Below are 21,519 nucleotides of genomic sequence, written 5' to 3' on the forward strand. Positions count from 1 at the left end.
ACTGAGAAGTCATTACACATTCGAGTGGTTTAAGGAGCTGGAAACTGGAAAGCAATAGGCCAAAGCAACTGGTCTGAAGCAGCTTAAAGAGATGAAAACATTGCTGAACACCCTCGGCTTTCTGAGCGTGCTCCTACAGCTGGAAGCTACGTGTGGATGTACTCGCTCATTGGGTCCATAGGCTTCTCTCGTGTCCCATATCTGGTCCAGGTAGGACTTACTGAGCGCTGCATGAGGCGGTCAATGGCTAGGCTACAAGAACGCATGGGACTGTGTATTCATGTCCATCTGCATGCATGTGTGTGTGTGTGTGTGTGTGTGTGTTAGCATGTTTATTTCTTGCGGTAGTCGTCTGCGTAAGCTCTGTGATCATCCTGCTCGGGGAACGCGTCCCCGTAGCGCCTCAGTATGTCCTGGAGGCTGGGCATACCCTGTGAGAGTTGCTGGTAGCCCATGTGAGGCTCCTCCTGGCCGCTCTGGTAGGGCTCCGCCTCGTACTGCTCCTGTTCCTGCTGCTCCTGCTGCTGCTCCACCTCTGCTGCCCCCTGGCTGTGGTCCTCCTCAGCGTGATGCTCAGGCTGGGCCTCGGGCTCTGGCTCGTAGCGGCGCAGGCGGCAGTCGCGGTCGTACTCGGGGTCACAGTGTGGGTTGGATGGCTCCATGACTCCTTTACGGGTGCCGTCGGCATTCAGGTGAGGCTCGTACGCCTCGGCGGGGTAGGGCACGCGGCGGTGAACTCCAGAACGAGGCTGAGCGGGTTTCACAGGGTAGCATTCACGATCGTAGCCGATGTAGCAGTCGTAGCCCTCCTTGGTTTTACCAGGGGGGCCCAGAGGGTGGCGCTCCTCCTGGGCAGGCTCCTCATAAGTGGGGGCAGAAAAGGGGGACTGCTGCCTCTGGGTGGGTGGGCCGCGGCGATGCATAGCAGCTGCCGCCTCACGGATTGCAGAGAAAGGATCATTGGGGTTGGACTCTGGAGCAGCCTCCATGCGTGGAGCATATGGGTCACTGCCGTGAGCTTGGGCCATGAATCGGCGCAACATGGCATATGGGTCATTAGCTGGAGCAGGAGCTGGAGTGCTAGGCTGACGGTACATAGCATAGGGATCAGAAACTCTGTTAGCATTAGCATAAGCATCCCTAAACATGGCATAGGGGTCGCTGCTCTGCTCTGCAGCAGGAGGAGCACGAATAGCAGCAGCCTCCTCTTTCTCCTCTGTTTTGTATGACTGTGGGGGAGAAGCAAATCTGGTGGCAGTAAGAGGGTTGCAGCCTTCTTCAAAAAGAGGGTTGCAGGATCCAGGGCCAGCAGCGGCAGGGGGGTTAGGGGCACGGGGAGCCTGGAAGAACACATCATAGCATTAGTCAAGGTAATCAAGGCATAGATGCTAATGTAATAATAATTTAAGAAAACTTTCATTGTGATAAATCACGCATACCACAAGGGAGGCAGCGTAGGCACAGAGGGGATCCCGTGGATCACAGTTGGGGTACTGCAGGTAGAGACCAGAGGGGGCTTTCTGCACCAGTTTGGCTTTGCAGGCAGGATCTTTCTTAGGGTCACAGCCGAGGTGGGCGTAGGAAGGCACAGGTCCAGCAGAGGGTGCATACCCGTGGGCCGCCCTCAAGTGGTACTGCAGACACTCCACATCATCAGCGGAGCAGATACGCAGCAGCTCGGCCTTTTGCTCCTGAAGGATGAAGAATGGAAGCGTGATTCAGTCACTGAGCCTAGAGAAAGTACTTCATCTGGCAGTTTAAAAGCACTATGTGGCATTGTCACTCCACAGATTGAGCCAATACGGGAAGTAAAGTCCAAAACTTTCAAATCCTACACAATTGCTTTTACGTACGATTCTTTGCAGAATGTCATACTTGTTAAGAGGTTAAGTAAATCTCTTGACCTCCAATATACTAATGATACCTTAAATGTCTGGACTCATACCTTGGAAAGGAGAGGCACTGCAGATGGAGCGTAGTAGTAATACCCCGACTGTGGGTCCTTGGCTGGAGCAGCGCTGCGGACATACAGAGGAGCTGGGGCCTTCACTGGTGCGGGGGCAGGGGTGGCTGCCGGGAGCACCAGGGGCAGGTAGGGGCTCTTGCCCTGGACCAAAGCAGCGTACAAGCAGTACGGGTCCTTGGTGGGGTCACAGGTTTTCACAGGTGCAGGTTTGGGGGCCTCTGGCTTAGGTTTGGGCCTGGTGGTGGAGGAAGCCACGCAGTTAGGGTCATCAGAGTCGGCGCAGGACTTGTAGATATCCCCCAGGTGGCGCAAGTAGGCCTTGTAGGAGCGACGTCCCTCAGCGCGGTTCTTGTTCTGCAGGTAGGCAAGGTAGATGCGGTCCATCTCCTGAACCTGAGAGGAAAGAAGAAGACTTGTTACTCATGAATGTTTTTTCTGTAACCCCCATGCTGCACAAGAGACTGAAAAAGAATCTGGAGTCTCGGAAGTCAACCTGGCTCTTAGAACTGTGCATGCACCATACAGAAACAAGATTTTGGATCTCATTCCCCTTTTAATTCCTCGGAAAAAAAACAATTCATTTGAAAATCTAACATCACTACAGGAGCTTATTGTTGAGCTGTTTCGGGTGACATTTTGGGAAACCACTCTAAAGTATTTTTAAATATTCATTTGAGGCTTAAAGGCAAGGTGCAGGTGTTTCATTCAAGTGACCTGAGAGAAAACTAGACTTCTGCACCTCATTTTGGATCTATTTTTCGGCGATAGAAAATCTCGCCTGTGATGGAGACTTTGGCCAATCACAGGTCATTTCAGAGAGAGGGCATGCACCTCAATTCAGATGGTGAAAGCATGGTTGAATGGTGGAAAATCCTGCAGACAAAGTTACTATTCCAACAACTGTATGAAACTTGCACATAGGGCCGTGTTCGTCAGGTGGGAGGGGCTTAGGACAGAAAGAAAACTACCTACCCCAGCTTTAAGTTGGATTGTCACTTTTCTGTGTGTGTGTGTGTGTGTGTGTACTTACTGCCTCTGCATTGCCGTTGTCAGTGAAGTACTTGTACCAGCCCCAGAAATCAGAGTTCTGCTGGTACCAGCTGATGTTCCTGCGGTTGCGGATCAGCCTCCTGTGCAACTCTGCAGCCGCCGCCTTCTCCTGGATACTTTCTCCTGCTGAAGGCAGAAAAGGAAAAGAGAAGGCGTTGATGAGCCCCAGGTTTCTGCACTCACTTGGACATCAAGTTCAAGGACTTTCTAGTGACTTTTAAAGTTTATAATGAGATAGTCATGGCCTCCAACAGACAACTGCTACTATATGACATTCGTTATTGATCACGGGGTAAGTGTTAAGCGAGTTGAGGTGATGGATTTGGGTGTCACTCTCGATTCAGAAAGCACTTTCACTGACTCATTTTTCTACTTTCATGGTCTTTCAGCCTTGGCAAATTGGTGTTTGTTTCTAAAGAGCACACAGTGGCAATGTTTAAGTCATGCAGTCAATGCTAAGGTTAAAATTATCCCATATTTACCATCTCCTTTTGTCTTTTGCACAATCGGTCCAGCAGACAAGAATGCTGCAGAAAAAAGAGAGAAAAGCAAAAACAGATGTAACATCCAAAAGTTGCTGAAGTCAACATTAAGTCATGGAAAATGCTTACTCTTTCTATTCTGACCTTGAAAAGTGTCTGCATTACATACGTGAAGATATATGACAAAAAAAACCCTCAAACACTTACAGGCAGATATTTATTCATTAAACAGTGCAGGGGTAATTGGCTGTGCCTGCAGCGCCGGCGACTGTGGCTCTTTGTAGATTTTATAGGTGAGCCTGTAACATCAAACCCCATGCTGCGCTTTCAAAGAGCTGTGTGTGCACACGTATGTGTACGTATGTGCACTGTTTGACCCCCGTGCAGCTGAGGGAACAGCATATTCAGCTCTGCTCCGGGTTTCTTTCATCTCCACGGGGAAAAGGTGTTAATGCCTCACAGAAGGAGAGGAAGAGGAGGAGAAAGAGGAAGAACAAGAGGGCAGCAGATGACTGGTTTAAAAGAGAGATCCAGGGGGGATAATTTACGGTTGTGTGACGCATGACGGAAGAGAGGAAAAACATCAATCTCCTGTTTAAAAAAGAGTTCTGATACGCTTTGATGGGTAATCAGGAAGATGTGATGCACACAGTACGGCGCGGAAGGTCACATATGGAGGAAAACAAGCATAGATATGAATTTGAAGAGTTTAAAAATAGACAAATAGAGACGTGAAGGTGACCCGAGGTGATGGAGTGATGTGGAGGAGGAGGGTGGGCTAAATGATGCTGCCTCAGTGTATCCGCTGTATTGTTTTTTACGAGCCTATAAAAAAAACGGGCTGGCACATCTGGAAACAGCAGATCTTTAAGAGGGCAGAGGAGGTGGTGATGCTGACAGGTACTAATTTTTTACAGGAGCAAGAACGATGAAAGGAACCTCTCCTCCCCCTTTAAGCAGCACACAGTGCTATTTTAAAAAACATTTTTAAACGAAAGATGAGACTTGCCCCTTTGTAAATATGTCAATCATTCGGAGAGGAGAACTGGAAACAGGTGGTGCAGGAGCCACCTGTCTTCATGTTGAAACATTATAGATGATTTATGAACACTTACAGTGGATGTTAGGGAGCCACATTATGATAAATATGAAGCACAGATGAGTCACAATCACTCTTAGCATGTTTGGCATTGACTTGTGTCCATGAACTGGTGAAGGGCAGAAACCCTGTGCAGTATAACTAACCCTTAGCCTTGAGATGCAGATTGTGAAGCAGTTACAGTAAAATTGATTTATTAAGAGTTTTAAGATGCAAGGTAACAAAGCAAACACAGGCACAGTATGTAAGTCAAGAGATGAAGCATGGATGTTGGGTAAATAACTTTGTGGCTGACAACAACGAAAATCTATTTATTCAAGTTCTTTACCTTCAATATTTCCATTTTATGATACTTTATACTTATTTTCCGTTACATTTCCAAGGCAAATACTTAATATATGATTACAATTGAGCATTGCGATGTTATGTTCTGTGATGCTGTATCAACTCTCAAAAACACTGTATTCATTTTTAATTAATAGCTTACATGCATAGATTTATAATAGCAGTTAATTTTAGGTTGTGTTTAACAACTTCTAATTCCCAAAAGTATCATATGCATCAAATCTGACTTTTCTTTCTTTCTATTTCAATTCCTGCTACTTAATACTTCTATTCATTTACATTTCAGAAGTAAATCTTGTTCTTTTGACTTCACTACATTTCTCTGACATTAGTTACTTTTGACTAATTTTTGGTGTTGAGATCATTAACACAGTCATTTATTAAATTCTGATGTTTTATTATGGATTAAGTTACCTGGCAGAAAATAAAATAATCCTTTACCTCTACTTTCACGAGCTGCAAATCAGTGATTAATACACATTAATGCACCAATATTTACAGTTTAATAATATATGGTAAATTATTATTTTGAACTGGATCATTCTGCATAATGACTACTTTTAATACATATATAGTTAAGTCATTATTTAATTCAGGAGTTTTACTATTTCTACATGGTGGAATTGCTGAGATCTGAGTACTTTTTCCACCTCTGATCAGCACTCCTAAGAAAATGTGATTATGCTGTGAGTTATTTTAAGGTTTCCTGAACTCCCAAATCTTTACAGTGCAGCTGTGAAAAGGAGACTGATTCCAACATACATACTGTGGCATGAAAAGCTCTATCACGTCATGATCATCACTAACCAGTCAGTGATGTCAGGTGCAAACTCAGTGGATCTTTTCTTTCATTAGGCAACATTACAGAAGCTCATCATTCAGTGCCTGCAAAAATTAATTACCATCATTTGGTGATTGTATCAAATTATTGCTTTGTTGTTTGTAAGAAAAAGCTCCAAATTAGGACCAATTACTGCCGTGTGTCTGCGAACATTAACAGATAATAGCTGACTTTTTTTCATCAAAGCATCCCTGTAATAATCAGGACATGGTGAATGGTAATTTGAAATATTACTCACCTATTTATAATCCTGAATGGATGATTGGGTGGAGAATGAATAATCAGTAAAGCCTAAAACTTACTTCAGAAATGAGAACAACTTTGTGTTTTTGTTTAGTTTTCTGTTTGTGTTTAACGTAGTCAGTTAAGATAGTGTACTAAAGTATTTGGCTGTTTCCATTTCATGCCCATTTATACTTCTACTTCACTACATTTTACAGGGGAATATTGTACTTTTTACTCAACTACATGTATACAACAGCTTCCCAACTTGTTGCTTTTTAGATTAAGACACACAAGTTTATGAAAATATTTCATTGTTATAAATTAAATAAGAGCTGAAGCAGTTTAATCGTTGATCAACCGGAAATGTGGGATTTTACTGCTTTTCTCCGTTGTTATTTATTGTAAACGGAATATTTTTAGGTTTTAGGTTATTTTTGTTGATCTGAACTACTTCAAATCTCTCAGGGGCATTTTCTGCCATGTTTTAGACTCAATATTTTTAATCATTGAACATTACAATAAATGACTAAACAATCATTAGTTGCAGCCCTAGAATAAATCACCAAGCAGTATACAAAACACTCAAATTTAGCTCCATCTCTACAGAAGTACCTACAGAGGACTGTTTTCTGCCCTGGGTGCTTTTTTTCAGTTGATACTTTCAGCACATTTTGCATTTATAACATTGCATTTTTACTTTTACTAAGGTAAAAGATATGAGCACTTCCTCCACTGCTTGTGATGTCACAGCAGATGGTTTTATTTCACCACATATACCACAGTAATGATCTAGATGGCAGGGTTTTCCCAACCATTATATGGCTTATAGGCTCAAGCTTAGCTGAATGATTATAAAATGAATGTGGAGAGAATCACAACAAGCTAAATTACTTTTACAAGTTGGTCCCCAGTGGCTTTCTTACTTTTGTTTAAGCTTTTTGGGTGTTTTTATGCACTACAGTAACTTTTCCAACTTTTTCTACATATATGTGGCAATAATAATGGTCCAAAATGATGAGAAATTGCATATTTGTTGTGGAAAACATACACATTTTCCAAATAAATGCACCTAAGTCTTCCACACACCTACATAAAAACACTGAGATGGGGGCAGATATGTCACAGCTCGACTCTGTGATCTCTGATCATCACTGTGTACTCACCTGGCAGCAGCACAACAGCCAGCAGGGTGGCGATGAAGACACCGGAGAAACTGGTTCTCCTCCTCACAGCCATGACTTCACCTCCTCTCCTGTAAAAGACACCAACAGTGATGCTTTACTCCCCCAAAAAAACTTCACAATCCACCACTTTCATCATGTCAGTGCTTTAAAATCAGATGTTTGTAGCGTCTTTTGGGTTGACATCAACTTTTTTGTCACCAATGTAAAACAAAAAACATTTTCTATAGATGCCAGGGTCATTTTCATCCACTTGTCAAGCTGTTTTTACCCAAATAGCTGCATTTTTACACAGATCTTCAGACCAAGGGCTCAAAAAGATCTTCAGTGCCTCCAATAGTGCAGAGAATCTTACAAACCTTATGATTCACTGGCTTAAGGTGTTAAATTTCCAATCCATTCAGAATCTAACACTCCAGATCTGTGCTAGTTTTCACCTGGAGAGCTGCTGAAGTGACCCCTGCAGCTTGGAAGTGAACTCTGATTTGAAGGCTTTAAACAAACATGTTGTTACAAAGTCTCCCGGCCAGGGCCAAGCTACTGGTTTTGCCATCGTAAAAACAGAACCAGGTGTTGCTGAGTAGTCAAACTTGACTTCAACCTGAACTTGAATCCCTCGTTAGATGCACCTTAAAGAATCACAAGTGTTTGTTTTTGAGTCTCTTACCTGTGGTTATCGTATCAGCGCGTCTGTCTGTGGATCCAGATGTGGACTGAAATGAAGCGGACAGACCAGGTGACTCAGTCCACCTGGGCTCAAACACAACGCGTGTGTGTTTGTGTGTGTGTGTGTGTGTGGGGGTGATAGAGGTTCCTGGTGCACCCTTGTCCCTGTGGCCCTTCTGACAGACTGCCCTGACGAGGAAATCTGCCAAGGTTTTAAACCGAGCCCGTTCATTAACGCTCGCACAGGAAAAACGCACGCTGGGACCACCTGAGGGGGTCAAGGGCCGCCTCGCGTGGGCACCTGATTGGTTGGGGCTTTCAGCCAATTGGAGGCACCGTAATTAAAGACAGGAAAAGAGAAAAGGTGGGAGGGCTTGAGGCAGAGATGGAGACGTGGAGCGATGAGAAGTTGTCTCAAAGGGGGTTTTTGAATTTGTTTATTCACGATGAGTCGAATTTGTTTATTCACTATGAGTCGTTTTTAAGATTATAGATCACACTCTGGGTCTTCTTTTTGTTTGCTTTTGGATGCAACAGCCACTCCCAAGCAAGAAAAGCAAAAAAAAAGCAACAGAAGAAAAGAGAGAAAACATCAGGAAATAATGAAGGGGAGCCGAGGTGCCACATAAGCACTTCTCAGAGACCCTCAATGAGGGCCAAACCACAGCTTCTGTCTAAACCTGAACACACACACATGCAGGGACAGCTGGTCTACACATGAGGAATTTGTTAATCTACAGTTTCCTCCTCAGTTTAACTGTGTTCAGGCATGCCAGCCTTGTAACACACACACACACACACACACATATATATACACTGCGGCTTTTAGTGGCTCTCTGAGAAAAAAAAAAGCCATATAGCTTGCTTGATGTGTGATGCAATATCAGCACATCTGATTGCATTAGTGTGTAATTTCTTTATAACACGGAGACGTTTGTGTCCAGGCCGGCTTCTCTGGAGCTTTTATTAAGTTTATAGAGAAGTCGGGGATCTGCTTTTTCACAGCAAAAGTGATTTAACCTCAAATAAATCATGTTTGTTGAGGACAAGATTAGGTTTTAAGCTTTGATCTTAGTTTAATTTAGAGAGAGAATACATTTTTTCTGTTATTAGTTTGGCAGTGTATTGGATTTTGAAAGCCATGTGAACATTGGCTCTAATGTAAGACACAGAGGCTCAAGTTCTTTATTTTATGTACATTGAGACACAGTGTTAAAGTGCAGTACTTTCTGTGATACTGGGGCTGTTTTTTTAAATACTTTGGGCTCTGTCCCTTGATTGCAATTGAGGGAAATCTTCATTTTTTTCTAATCTTAAAGCCCCTGAAAAAACCTTGTGTTTTACTGTGACTGCTGCAACATTCAGCATACATCTATATTCGTCATGCCTGTTTTTTTTTTAATGTTTTCAGTTTGGTTTGTTTGTCCGTCTGACAGCAAGATTACAGTTAAAAGAAGCTGCAGTCCATGGACAAGTTTTGCTGTAATCACCTGCCCTGAACATTCCTCTTCCTCTCTCTGTGGTAATGTTATGCAAATACATTAAACTAAACTTATCTTTAAGCCTACACATGCAGATGGTTTATGTAAGCCATCATCTCCTCAGGGAAAGTCAGAATTGAATACATTAAAAATGTAATTTGCACTGCAAAGTTCATGTAACAGTCATTACAAACAGTCGAAGGCACATAAGAAGTTTTCCTAATCTGAAAGTCAAATCACGGCTTTTCCATTTCCACTACCTGTAGAGTAGTGACACTTCCACAGCTTCCAGCCTGTGGGCTAAATGTGGCCTGGGATAAGGTGTCGTGGCCAACGGACTGTTTTCTAATTTACGAAGAAAAATCAATAGGTACACACTGGGTTCTATTGTGCTTTGAATGCAAATAAGGTGCATAAAAAAGCATAAAACATTTTATAACAAAAATAATGGCCAGAGGAGCCTCAAATGTCCTCAAATCCTAAAAACGTCCCTGTATACACCTAACAAAAGGTTGAAAAGACCCAATTACAAATACTTCTGCGATTACATTCATACAACAGCTGTCCCAACTAGTTGCTTTTCAGATTAAGACACAACAGTTAATTTGATTTATCAATAAGTCAAGAAACAAAAAATGAATCTGCAGTGACATTTTACTGCTTTTCGGTTTTTATTTTATTGTAAACTGAATATTTTTGGTTTTGGTTGGACAAAGCAAAGCATCTGAACTCCTTGGACTCTCTCAGGGCCATTTTCCTTAATTTAATGTTCTTTCATTTTCAATAATTGAACATAATAGATGATTAATCATTTTGTTTGGAGCCCTTTCTCCTTTTGTGGTAGCACAATTTCTTTATTTAGATCTGTGCACTTTGCTCATTTTATTTGCATATACACAATGTGCTCTTATGAATGCAAATGAGGTGCATAAACAAAGTATCAAAATAGACCTTTTATAACAGAAAAAAGGCCATTGGAGCCCTGAGTGTCCTCAAATCCTAAAAATATCCCTGTGCTGTGAGTAAATACATCTTTTGGCAAAGTAAGAGTGAATAAGCAGCAACTATCGAAAGGTTGAAAAAGCCAATTAAATGAAAAATTAAAAGCAGAATTTGTTTTCTGCAGATGTAATTGGATCATTTTTATCCCATAAATGTTTATTTCACACTAAAAGTGCTTAAATATGCTATTAATTCCAGTAGGAGTAGTTTTATGTTTATGGTTTGTTTGTTTGTTTATGAATCATTCCAGGCTATGTTTAATGCTAAATATATAATGAATATATTTATTTGTTGTATATGCCTTGTATCAATACATTTGCAAAGTTAATTTAGTCTTTTCATAAGTCAGATAATTTTAAAATAAATGATTGTAAATAAAGATGTGTTTCGGAGCTTTCAATGCCAATTTCTTTTATTTAATAATTAATAGTTCTTTAACTGGCCTCTGACTCTCCCTGATGAAGAGGCTACACCTGAATGCTTTATTTGCTCAGTATTTTTTTTTAGCATTTCCACATTTTTGCAGCCTCTTTCCTGTCCCATCGAGCCCCAACTGAACATTTAGTGGTCATGTTAACACTGTATCTCGTATGTAATTAAGTTTGCTAACAGGTGTTTCGCAGAGCCCGCAAACCTACAATCCAGCCAGGAGCAGATTCGAACACGAACACACCAAAACCATACTCATAATTTTCTCTAAAGCTGGAATGTAAGGGATTCTCAGAATTCACAGACACCTGGTTCACCACAACAGCTTTTTTGTAAAAACAAAAAGACTTTATTTCAGTGCGGTGGTGACATGTAGGAGGAGGGGGGCTGTACAAATAAGAGAGAGCCTGTTGTCAGAAAAAGACAGTTTTCATGATTTCTTCTTTTCTTATGTACACGTTCACAGCAGCACACAGGTGTTGATGCTGTCATCACTGCAGGTCGTCGTCATCGAACAGATCCTCAAAGTCTGGAGGCGGAAAAGAGAGCAGAGAGATGGAAGGAGAAGAGAGACAAGAAGACGAGAACAGGGTTAGAATTAGTCCAGCTGTTTCCCAGAACTCCTACATTCTCAGCTAATTAGGCTATACATCATGTTCTTCTTTTTCATTTTCGATTCTACCTTCTAAGTTTAAAAGCTAAAACTTCTCATAAGCAGTTTGGAGGACACTTCTATCCACAGTGTCTTTTACTTCTATTTAAAATGTGGCAAAGCACATAGAAGCTACAACTACATCTGCAAACATTAACATTTTCTTATAAAGGCAGATATCTGAGGACCCAAGCTGATCATGAGACAAAATTAATAATAATAATACTCATAAAAAAACAAAACAAAAACGGAACAAGAGCCTGTATACTTTTTCCTCTAGCAGCACAATTTCTAAATCTGGACATTTTCTTTGCATGTCCAAACAATTAAACTTAATTTACAAACTTGATCTACAGAAAAAAAATAACATCAGCTATTATCTATTAAGTAGGGGTGGGCGATATGGGCAACATAAAAAAAAATCTCAATTTTTTTTTTCTTTTTCCGACAACGATAATCTGACGATATCCTTTAAAATGTGATTTCTTTACCCAAAAAAAAGCTGTTAAAATTCTTCTTGCTTACAGGACATCTATGGATGGACACAATGTTTCAGAGCAACAGCTCGTTTATTTTCCTTAAACTTAAGCATTCAAGACACTCCCAGATAAACTTCAATGTAGTGTCATTAAATGGGTAAACATTTGTTCTTTTTGAGATACTATAAATACTCGATAATGTAAAGTTGCATACCGTCAAATGATTGTAGCAATATTATCGTAGACGATATATATCGCCCACCTCTACTATTAAGTACTTAAAAGTTTCTTTATGACAATGTGTTAAAATGTTGAATATATGTGTTAAAATGTTGAATACATCATCAGACTCTTCTTCAAGCATTTAAGTGAGCATGCACATCCTTGTAAGAAGAGCCGGAGGTGTGGTCTTATTTCATATGGTGCAGAATCACAGATCTTAAATTTGCCTTGAGGGGATTTGAGCTGTCTGCTGCTGTCCTAAACTCTACAGGCAGTATGCAATCATTTATATAAACTGTTTAGTATAATTGTATATATTTACACATTTGCCAGAATGTCCATAGGCTGAAACTGATTCAGCGCACCAGGCTCGAGAAACTTTTTCTTTCATGTCTCTGTGGTTTCCAGGAACAGGACATTCCTGTTTTGCCTAATAAGGGCCAGGCGAAGAGTCCAACAGCTTGCCCCTTGGCTACCCATAACCCCTTGCAGCTTTTAACACAAGCCTCTGCAGCACCACAGCAGAGACTGGGAGTCTTCTTTGAGAATGGGGCTTCAATGAAGCTTCATTAACATTATATTCATTCAGTTGATAAAGATTAGGCTTCACTGATATAATTAGTATCATACTAGTTTGAGAATTAGATTCCAGGAGTGTTTCTGACTCCAAACATTTCCAATAACTGCAGAGAATTTACTGAACAAGGATGGACGTAATCATTTCCAAAATACACAAAACTCTTCATCCAACAAAATATTCTGTTTTAATCAATATTTGTTGCTGTTTAGCCTTTCAAAAACATTTTCACTGCAGTCAAAAAACTGTTTGCTCTCTTGCTCCACGCACCTGTATTAACGGGGCGGTCTTGCACCATAAATCTACATTTATATGACAACAGAAACAGCAAATGTATTTAGGCTCAAACACTATTTTTGTTACTTAAGTTCTTACAAAAAAAGATAGCATTGTGTTCCATCAAGACGTCATCACTTAAAGACCAACAAGGACTTTAGAAAGATGTAAAACAAATCGCCAGTTCTGAAGCATTTTAAGATTCCTGATTATGAGCCCCAAACAAGCACAGTGCATAATCCATCACACTACTATAATTTTTTAACCATTATCTAATTAGTCTGCTGCCTACATTTGTTTATGCTGCTGAAATTTACCAGTTATATCACTTGTAAACAAAAATCCAGAGCTTCACTCGAAAACCTCAACAGAAGCTTTTTTTTAAACTAAATGACATCCAGTAAAGTCTTAATTTAGATACCCCTTTCTCACAGCACAATTTAAAAATATTTCCCATGTTTCCCACTGTTCAGATGACCTTTAGACACGGCTGAACATTGTACTGTCATGTCCACATGAAAGCAGAGAAACCTTAACCTGAGCTTACAGAGGCTGATTAAATGGGATTGTTGGTATCAAACAATGGTTTTATATTCTCAACCCAGTCTCTATCATCAGACAGAACTTTTTAACATGTCTTGCTTTTCCATTCGTCGCTGTTAAATCCTGCTTCGGGCTCAGGCTTTAGAGTCCCATTAGTGCTCTGTCTGCGGTCACTGAAAGAGCATTACAGGAAATTACAAGCTATTAAGTTGCATTATTTTGGACAGTGTGTCAATCTAACCATGCGTACCAGCTGTGTCTATTTCTGACTAAAACATGGCATTACAGTGCATTATTATCATGAAGGGCCCTTATGGGTCACGCTGTGAGCTGGGATGTGCCATACATGAGAATTCACTTAATGGCAGTTTTAGTAGTGTTAAAAACACAAGTGTGTGTATGAGTGTGTGTGTGTTTTACAACAGCTGACTGGCGAGGTGTCCCGCTGTGGATCAGTCTAACAGCAGCTATAAAACTCACTCCTCCTCTTAGCTTCTCTTTTTCCTCTTTTTTATTTTCTTTCATTCCCTCCTTTTTAACAATCAGCTCTTTTCTTTCTAGGTCATGTGCTGCTGAGCCAAACTTGTTTTGCCTGCAGCCTACGCTGCAAGACGGAAAACAGATTAGCTTGGTGCTTTTTGTGCGTCCTCTGTGTGTGTTCATGTGTGTGAAACTGGTGTTTACAGGGGAACAGCAGGATTTTTGAGGGCTAATTTGAGAAGACAATGTGGTTGGGGCAAGAAACAGGATAATGTGTTTACACTCAAACTCCAGTTTCATGCAGCTTGTCAACAATCTTGTTTCTCCCCCTTACATATTCATATTACTGAAAAAATACTGGAATATTTTAAGTGCGGTCCCATAGGAAACTCTCCCAGTGATATGATGCTTCCCTTTAAAAGATTTTTTACTTTACTGCCTACATGTGTTTGAGCCATTAGGTCAAAGTGTTTAAAAACACTTCACAAATGATCAAGTTTCTCTGTGTGTTAACAAGCTTTCTGTTTAATCTTTTGATCGTTTAACGAGAACTGGGTTTCTCATATAATTGTTGCAAATATCATACAACTCCCAAAAAACAAGAATAACTTAAATGCATGTAAACAGAGCCATCCATGTCTAGCCAGGCGCAATTTTACAAACAAATAAGCAATAAAGCACAAGGACAGATGGAAACAAATCAGAATGATTTGCTTGTGTTAGAAAAATAGTCTTAGTAACTATGTTTATCTGTTCTGTACAAAAGACTTTTATTACATGTGTCTGGAGGGGGGTCCCTCCTCTGTTGCGCTCCCTTAAATTTCTGCTTTTTTCCCCCCTCCTTGTTAAAGGTTTTATTAGAAGTTTTTCCTTGTTCGCTGTGAGGGTCAAAGGACAGAGGGTGTTGTACCCTGTTCAGTCTGTAAAGCCCTTTGAAGCAATTCTTTGCTTTGTGATTCTGGGCTATATAAATTAAATTAAATTAGGGCTACATTGGAGATGAATTGGGGTGTACTGGTTAGCACTTTTGCCTCACAGAAAGAGGGCCGCAGGTTGGAATCAAAGTCTGCAAATTCTTCACGTGTCAGCGTGGGTTCTCTACAGGTCCTCCAGCTTCCTTCCACACTCAAAATCGTGACTCTAAATTGCACGTAGTAGTGAATTAGAGTGTGAATGGTTGTCGATCACTATGTGTTGGCTTTTGGTTAAGGAGAATGAATGAATGACAAGCAAGAGGACAGATGGAAACAGCCCTGGAGGGGTTTTACTTCTTCACCTCTCATTTCTCACACAATTTCATCAGATATGATCCTTAAAAGCAAAGTATATTACTGCCTGTTTTGTTGCTTCATCCCATATGGCTTTCATCAATTTAGTTTTGGTCGAGACACAAATGGAAAGAATTTAAGATTACTTTTAAGACTGGAATAAAAGTAAGATAAAAGAAGATCTCTGTTTAATTTCCTCCAAATCAAAATTACTTTATTTATCCCTGAGGGGAAATTCAGTTAGTCTGGTAACTCTGGAAGAATGAGACAGCCTGCTGGCTGTAGGAGCGAAGGATCTTTTGTATCTCTCCGTCCTGCAACTGAGGAGCCGTCCACTGCTGTTTTTTTTGGTTTTGTGTATCGGATGATCCGGGTATTTCAAGATGGCCTTCTTCTCATTTCATGCAATCTTTCTTACATATTGTACATATATCTTCCTAAGTGTCTGCAGATTTGATCATCTGTGGCTTACCATTAAAAAAATCAGAGTGCACTGCTTTTTCATTGGCTGCCAGGTCCATCAGCAGGCCGCTGCTGCCTCCTGCCTGTTAACACACAGCAGTACAGACAGTTTAATGACTTTAGCAGAACACACACAGACACTCAAACACACACAATGATACATTCAATTTAAACAATAGGGATAGAGAAGCTACTTCAGGGCAGTGTGCATCCATAACATTGTACTTTATAATAATTTAATAACGTTATAATAAAGCGAACACTGTGTATTATGGAGGGTAATACATATTTTGCCTACACGTCCAGCCTTGTACGACAGGTAAGGTACCTTAATATGTTTGTTTTTGTCGTGTCTATCATTGTGGATATTATTTACCCCAAAATGCTGCAAATCGACTGTGTCTGAAAGCGTTATTCTTATAACAACACTATCGCTGCAAAGCTACTTAGCATTCGCCTGTGTTTTTAACGTTTCTTTCGCCATTTCCGGACCAACTTTGTTAAAAACCCACCTCGTCCAGATCCACATACGGTCCGGCTCCTTCAGGAAACATCTCATCCACTGCGGGTTTCATTGTGTTTTACTATCAGTTCAGCAGACGTTGTGGTTAAAGAGATGTTGTAGCGTTTAATTTGTGGCTAGCTAGGCTAGCGTTTCCGGTGCACGTAAACAAAACAAACGCGTGTAACACTAAATTGTGCTCGGATGTCTCTTAACAGTTCGTTTCAATAGTTCCGCTCTTCACTGTGACAGCAACATAGACTGTAAAGGATTTTTTTAGCATAATTAACCATATGAATTTACCATGGGACTGTTTTACCATGTTAGTGGTGGAGGAAGAATTCAGATATACTGTTTAATAGCGCTGTGGGGGATTATCATTTTACATGTTAACCGATACGACCTGACACATCTACTGAGAAACAACCCGCGGATTTTCCTAATGTAAAAAGTTTGTTTTAATCATACCTGAGTAGAAGTTATTAATAAGCAAAAAATATATAATTATGTGCCAGTATCAATCCAACATCTAAGGTATGAATACTAACCTAATTAGCTACATATCACTCAGCTCATAATAAAGTTTAATAAGTATAAGTGTAAGTTAAGTTTAAGTGTAAGTATCCGTAAACGTTATGTTTAAAAGTTCGACATCTGGTGTACAGTGTTTTAATATTCAAATGCCTGCTTTGATTATGATATTAAATAAAAAAGATAAAGTCTGGGGTTCTGCGCCGTCAAATTTTACGTTACCCAATATTTCAGTCTGAGTCTTAATCTTTTATACAGTCTATGATCAAAAGGAGTAAAAGGAGTATCAAAAGAACTAAGTACTAATTCTGCAGTAAAATGTCCCTTTATAACTTGTTTATTATTACATATTACATTATTAGATTGTAAATGGCCCTACTGAATCATCGATGTCTACTGTAGAGAGCATTTTATTGTCATAAAGTTTAGAAACCACTTGTTTAACAACAAAAGTTCAATATTTCACTCTGGAATTTTGTGGAACAGTACAAAATAGCTTAAAATGGAAGTATAGTACTTAAGTACAATTATGAGCTACTTTAATTGAATTTGAGAAAATAACTTTTTTCTGTCCCATATTAACTCCTTATATAAGTCTAAACTCTTCTGTGCTGTCACAGAGGATTTCTGGTCCATTCTATATGTAATAATGATTAAATTGGTGAAAAATAAAATATAAATAAATTGACATACAATGCAATATCAACTTGGGTTTTATCAGTGGTATTACTGTTTTATTACCAAAGAGTATTAACAAGATGATAATAGGTTGTATTGTATGTATTCTACTCTATTAAATGCTATTACCAACAAAATAAATATAAAAAATATTGCATTTACATTTACATTTAGTCATTTAGCAGACGCTTTTATCCAAGGCAGCTTACAGGAAGAAGAAAAAAAAGCAAACAATCAAGGTATAGTGCAGGTATAAGTTTTGTTGTGAATTTTAACTGGATTGTTGGGGATGCAGTGAAGTCACATGTATTTACTTCAAAAATACCAGGATTCTTTTAAGAGTTCATTTAAAAATATATATCAGAGAAAACAAGACAAGTTTTTAAATATAATTTCTAAACATTGAGAAGAATTAAAAAAAAAAATTTTAAGAAAAGAAAATTAGGTTATTTCATAGACACTCAGTACATATTTGGAAAATGTTTTATTTGTTTTTGGCACATTATATGAAGATATAATACATCTCTACAAAGGGCTACAAACTCTACATTTGTATTCTATATGTATGGCTATTCTACAAACAGTGATATATTGGGAAAATAAGAAACTCTAGTATTCACTTAATTTAATTTCTTGCATGTTAGATTTACTCTATATTATTTTTCCTTATTCCCTCATAATCTGTCCTTTCTATCAATATCAGAATATCTTTATAATTCCTTCCAGATGCCTCTCAGTGTTCGTGTCCCGCGTTGGTTTCGTATCCCAGGGTGTCTCCGAGGTGCTGGTGGGCGTAGAAGGCCCGGGCCAGCTCGTTGATGTGGTTGTAGGCGCCGATGGATCGGAAATACTCGATGTAGTTCCAGAAGTCAGAGGTGGAGTAGGGCCAGTAGGGAACAGCTGGTGGTTCATCATACGGCACTGAAGACACACAGCAGGTCAGAGAACTTAAAGGATAAAAACACTCTCACCATATACTGTTATATGTCACATTACAGTTGTTTCGGTTCATTTAGTTCAGTCAGAATATTAAAATCAGAATCAGATTTATTGCCAAGAAGGTTTTCACATACTAGGAATTTGCCTTTGTGTATTGGTGCAGTAAATATAATTTTATTATTATTATTATTATTATTATTATTAGTTTATAAAAATGAGTTTTAAAAAGCAGGTACCATAAAAGTCAAGAAATATAAAGATAAGATTATTTAAAATAATATATACAATACATTTTTTAAATTATTTTTATGAAATAAATATAAATAAAAATATAACAAAAATATTTAATATTATTTAATAGAAATATGAAGTGAAAATGTGACGTTTTACTTAAATCTGTGCAATATATCTCTTTTAAAATTAAAGAGCTGAACAGTTATTTGCAAACTATTAATCAGAGGCAAAGTTCACATGTGAAAATGTACACAATGTACAGAGATAAAGGTGCTAAATGTTAAAGTAAAGAAAAATTCCTAGAATGCCTTCACACAACCTTCAGTAAGCTTCAATCGGTGAATAGAGATGAAGAGCAAGTTCTTCCACTAAAGAAAACGTGAGCCACACCTCACATGCCACGTGTGTTGGGATCAGTTGTGGAAACTAAGTAGTTCCTTGAGTGTCTCCACTTTGTGCTACTTCATACCTTTACTCCACAACAATGTGGATGCCAATATTGTACTTTTTATTCAACTACATTTACAACATGAGCTGCTTTGCATATTCATGTTTTTTTAAATCCAAAATGTAATTCAAGTTCTTCAAATTCAAACTTTGATGTGTTATTATGGATTCATTAATATTAAGATTAATTACTTTTTTAATCCCACAATGGGGAAATTCAACCTCTGAATTTTACCCATCCTTTTTTTTTTTACACACAAGTGAACACTACATGCAAGGAGCAGTGTATATATAGTAATCATGCATGTTATTTTAAAATGTAATATCCTGCATAATGAGTAATTTTACTGTCTGTACTTTAAGTATATTGTGATGCTAAAACTATACCTTGTACTTTAACTCAAGTAAAAATCTTTAACGTAGGTCTTTTAGTTGTAACTTTATTTATACTTGTAAGAATATTACTACACTGTGATATTACTACTTTTACTAAAAGATCTGAGTAATTCTTCCATCTGGTTGTAGCTGCAATGCATTCTGGCCTACTGAGTCTTTTAATTGCCTCTTTGATGAATTTCACAATACTAATAAAACTTAAATAAATAACTAAATATAAAAATAAATGTGACAGTTGTAATTAGATACTTAACATTTTTGGAGGCTTTTTAAAAATGTTATAAACTTCACAAATAGGTACAATGGCTGAAAATGTGCCTAAAAGAGTGCCCTTATTTTTCAAATATTATGTTAAAATGAGAACCAGCTTCAGAAACTATTTTGAGTTTAGTACCTAATTTCAATCCTGATTTTACAAAACCATGCTTTTACAAATGCTTCTAATTCTGATACTTTATTTTTAGAGCACTGAGCTACTTATCAGTGCATTTACACCCCAAAAAGTTTGACTAAAATGCTTTCATGACAGTAGAAAACAAAGATTGAGGTTATCTCCTTTTAGATGCCTTCACACTTTGCAACAAAAATATAATGCCTCAAATATAACAGATAGCTTTCTATGTCTTCCACTTCTAAAATGGATGTCTGTGTTATTTATATACAGTACCTCCTTCTGGGATGACTCTGGCCTCTGTGAGGAGAGAGAGAGAGAGAGTCAAAAATTAACATTCCCGAGCATTCCAAGGCTTTCCTTGCACAAAGACGGGATTCAAGTGCGGAAAACTGAAAACTGAGTTTCCTCCCAGAGGGCTGCAGGATACCTGCTCCCTCCTCAAATATTATTGCTGACACACACACACACACACACACACACACACACATACACAGTCTGAAGCATAAAGAATTCATCCTCGGACAGAGTCCTCTTTGTACGCATGAAGTCGCCAAAAACAAAAACAAAAACGTTCCTATAGATGCAGTCACATCTGTTGTTGTACAAAATTCATATGCAGCATTATACATGCTTATATCAAGTGTATTGCATCACTGCTGCTTTTTTTTTTTACTGTACAAACAAACTAAACTTCAGTAACAACACACAAACTGTTGCCTTCAAGAGAATATTAAACCTGAAGTATAATTTACAGATTAAAAAAAGAGAAACTCACCGCTGAGGTAGAGGCAGAGGAGAACACCAAGCCAGACCAGCAGCTTCATCTTTCCTCCCTTAATGAACAAAAATCCAAAAGGATGCTCTTAAATCCACTGGTCAGCCTATGAGTACATATATTGATTCCTCATTTCTACAAACAACAACAATTTTCTTGTAGTTTACATTGTTTTGTGAGAGTAAAATGATATTAAGATGTTTACCTGTGAATGTTTTGTGAAGCCTTGCAGAGAGATGCTGCTGTTCTTCTGCTGGAGGACTGTGGTCTGTGGTGAGTGCAGCTCAGCGCAGGAAGACCCAGTGGACCTCCAGCAAACACACACACACACACACACACACACACACACACACACACACAGAGCCAAGCCTTGCCTTTCACAGATTATACTGTATTTACACAGAGAAGCCCTCCCTTGATATGCACATGATGCACAGATGCACATATTGCCCTCTCACTGTTTTTCTAAAATTATACTTTTGCATAATTATTACTTAAATAAAGTTTTGCTGTATAATATATGCATATGTTTTGTCTTCTTTTCATTATCTTCCTTCTGCTTTCCCTTCAGTGCACCAGATGGCTCGGACCTCATCTTCAATAACAAACAAAGTAAGAAAAAACATTTTTTCTTTCATTCTTTTCATTCTTTCATTTCTTCACCTGTTTTGCTCTACTGACAACCATGTGCATCACACCCATCACATAGGAATATTTTTTTCCAAATTGGATTCTGCTTTTGATAGTTGTGTTGTGCTGTTGCTTTGTAGACTGGCAGTGCAGAAAAAAAAAACTTGGGAAAACCAAAAAACATATTTTTCTTCAAAAAATGAAGAAAAGTTGGATTGGGGTGAATTGAAAAAGGTCATAGCTACCCTACTTTGACTCCACAAATCA

The 21,519-nt window shown here is 39.0% G+C and overlaps 3 protein-coding genes across 3 annotated transcripts; all 3 read right to left on the reverse strand.

The window, feature by feature from the left end:
• Positions 1 to 332: 332 nt before the first annotated feature.
• and1 (actinodin1) lies at positions 333 to 7,244 on the reverse strand. The gene is made up of 7 exons (XM_059327429.1): positions 7,172 to 7,244; positions 3,499 to 3,543; positions 2,997 to 3,139; positions 1,946 to 2,359; positions 1,440 to 1,691; positions 1,116 to 1,340; positions 333 to 896 (listed from the first exon to the last, which is right to left on the reverse strand). Exons 1-7 carry the CDS (start codon positions 7,242 to 7,244, stop codon positions 333 to 335), a joined length of 1,716 nt encoding a protein of 571 aa, XP_059183412.1.
• Positions 7,245 to 11,102: 3,858 nt separating this feature from the next.
• cops9 (COP9 signalosome subunit 9) lies at positions 11,103 to 16,432 on the reverse strand. The gene is made up of 3 exons (XM_059327139.1): positions 16,239 to 16,432; positions 15,737 to 15,809; positions 11,103 to 11,296 (listed from the first exon to the last, which is right to left on the reverse strand). Exons 1-3 carry the CDS (start codon positions 16,299 to 16,301, stop codon positions 11,259 to 11,261), a joined length of 174 nt encoding a protein of 57 aa, XP_059183122.1. The 5' UTR covers positions 16,302 to 16,432; the 3' UTR covers positions 11,103 to 11,258.
• A 1,719-nt stretch (positions 16,433 to 18,151) lies between these two features.
• otos (otospiralin) lies at positions 18,152 to 21,225 on the reverse strand. The gene is made up of 3 exons (XM_059326516.1): positions 20,623 to 21,225; positions 20,121 to 20,144; positions 18,152 to 18,358 (listed from the first exon to the last, which is right to left on the reverse strand). Exons 1-3 carry the CDS (start codon positions 20,669 to 20,671, stop codon positions 18,171 to 18,173), a joined length of 261 nt encoding a protein of 86 aa, XP_059182499.1. The 5' UTR covers positions 20,672 to 21,225; the 3' UTR covers positions 18,152 to 18,170.
• Between the last annotated feature and the right edge of the window lie 294 nt (positions 21,226 to 21,519).

This window comes from Centropristis striata, chromosome 23 (genome assembly GCF_030273125.1).
Source record: "Centropristis striata isolate RG_2023a ecotype Rhode Island chromosome 23, C.striata_1.0, whole genome shotgun sequence".
Classification (NCBI taxonomy): domain Eukaryota; kingdom Metazoa; phylum Chordata; class Actinopteri; order Perciformes; family Serranidae; genus Centropristis; species Centropristis striata.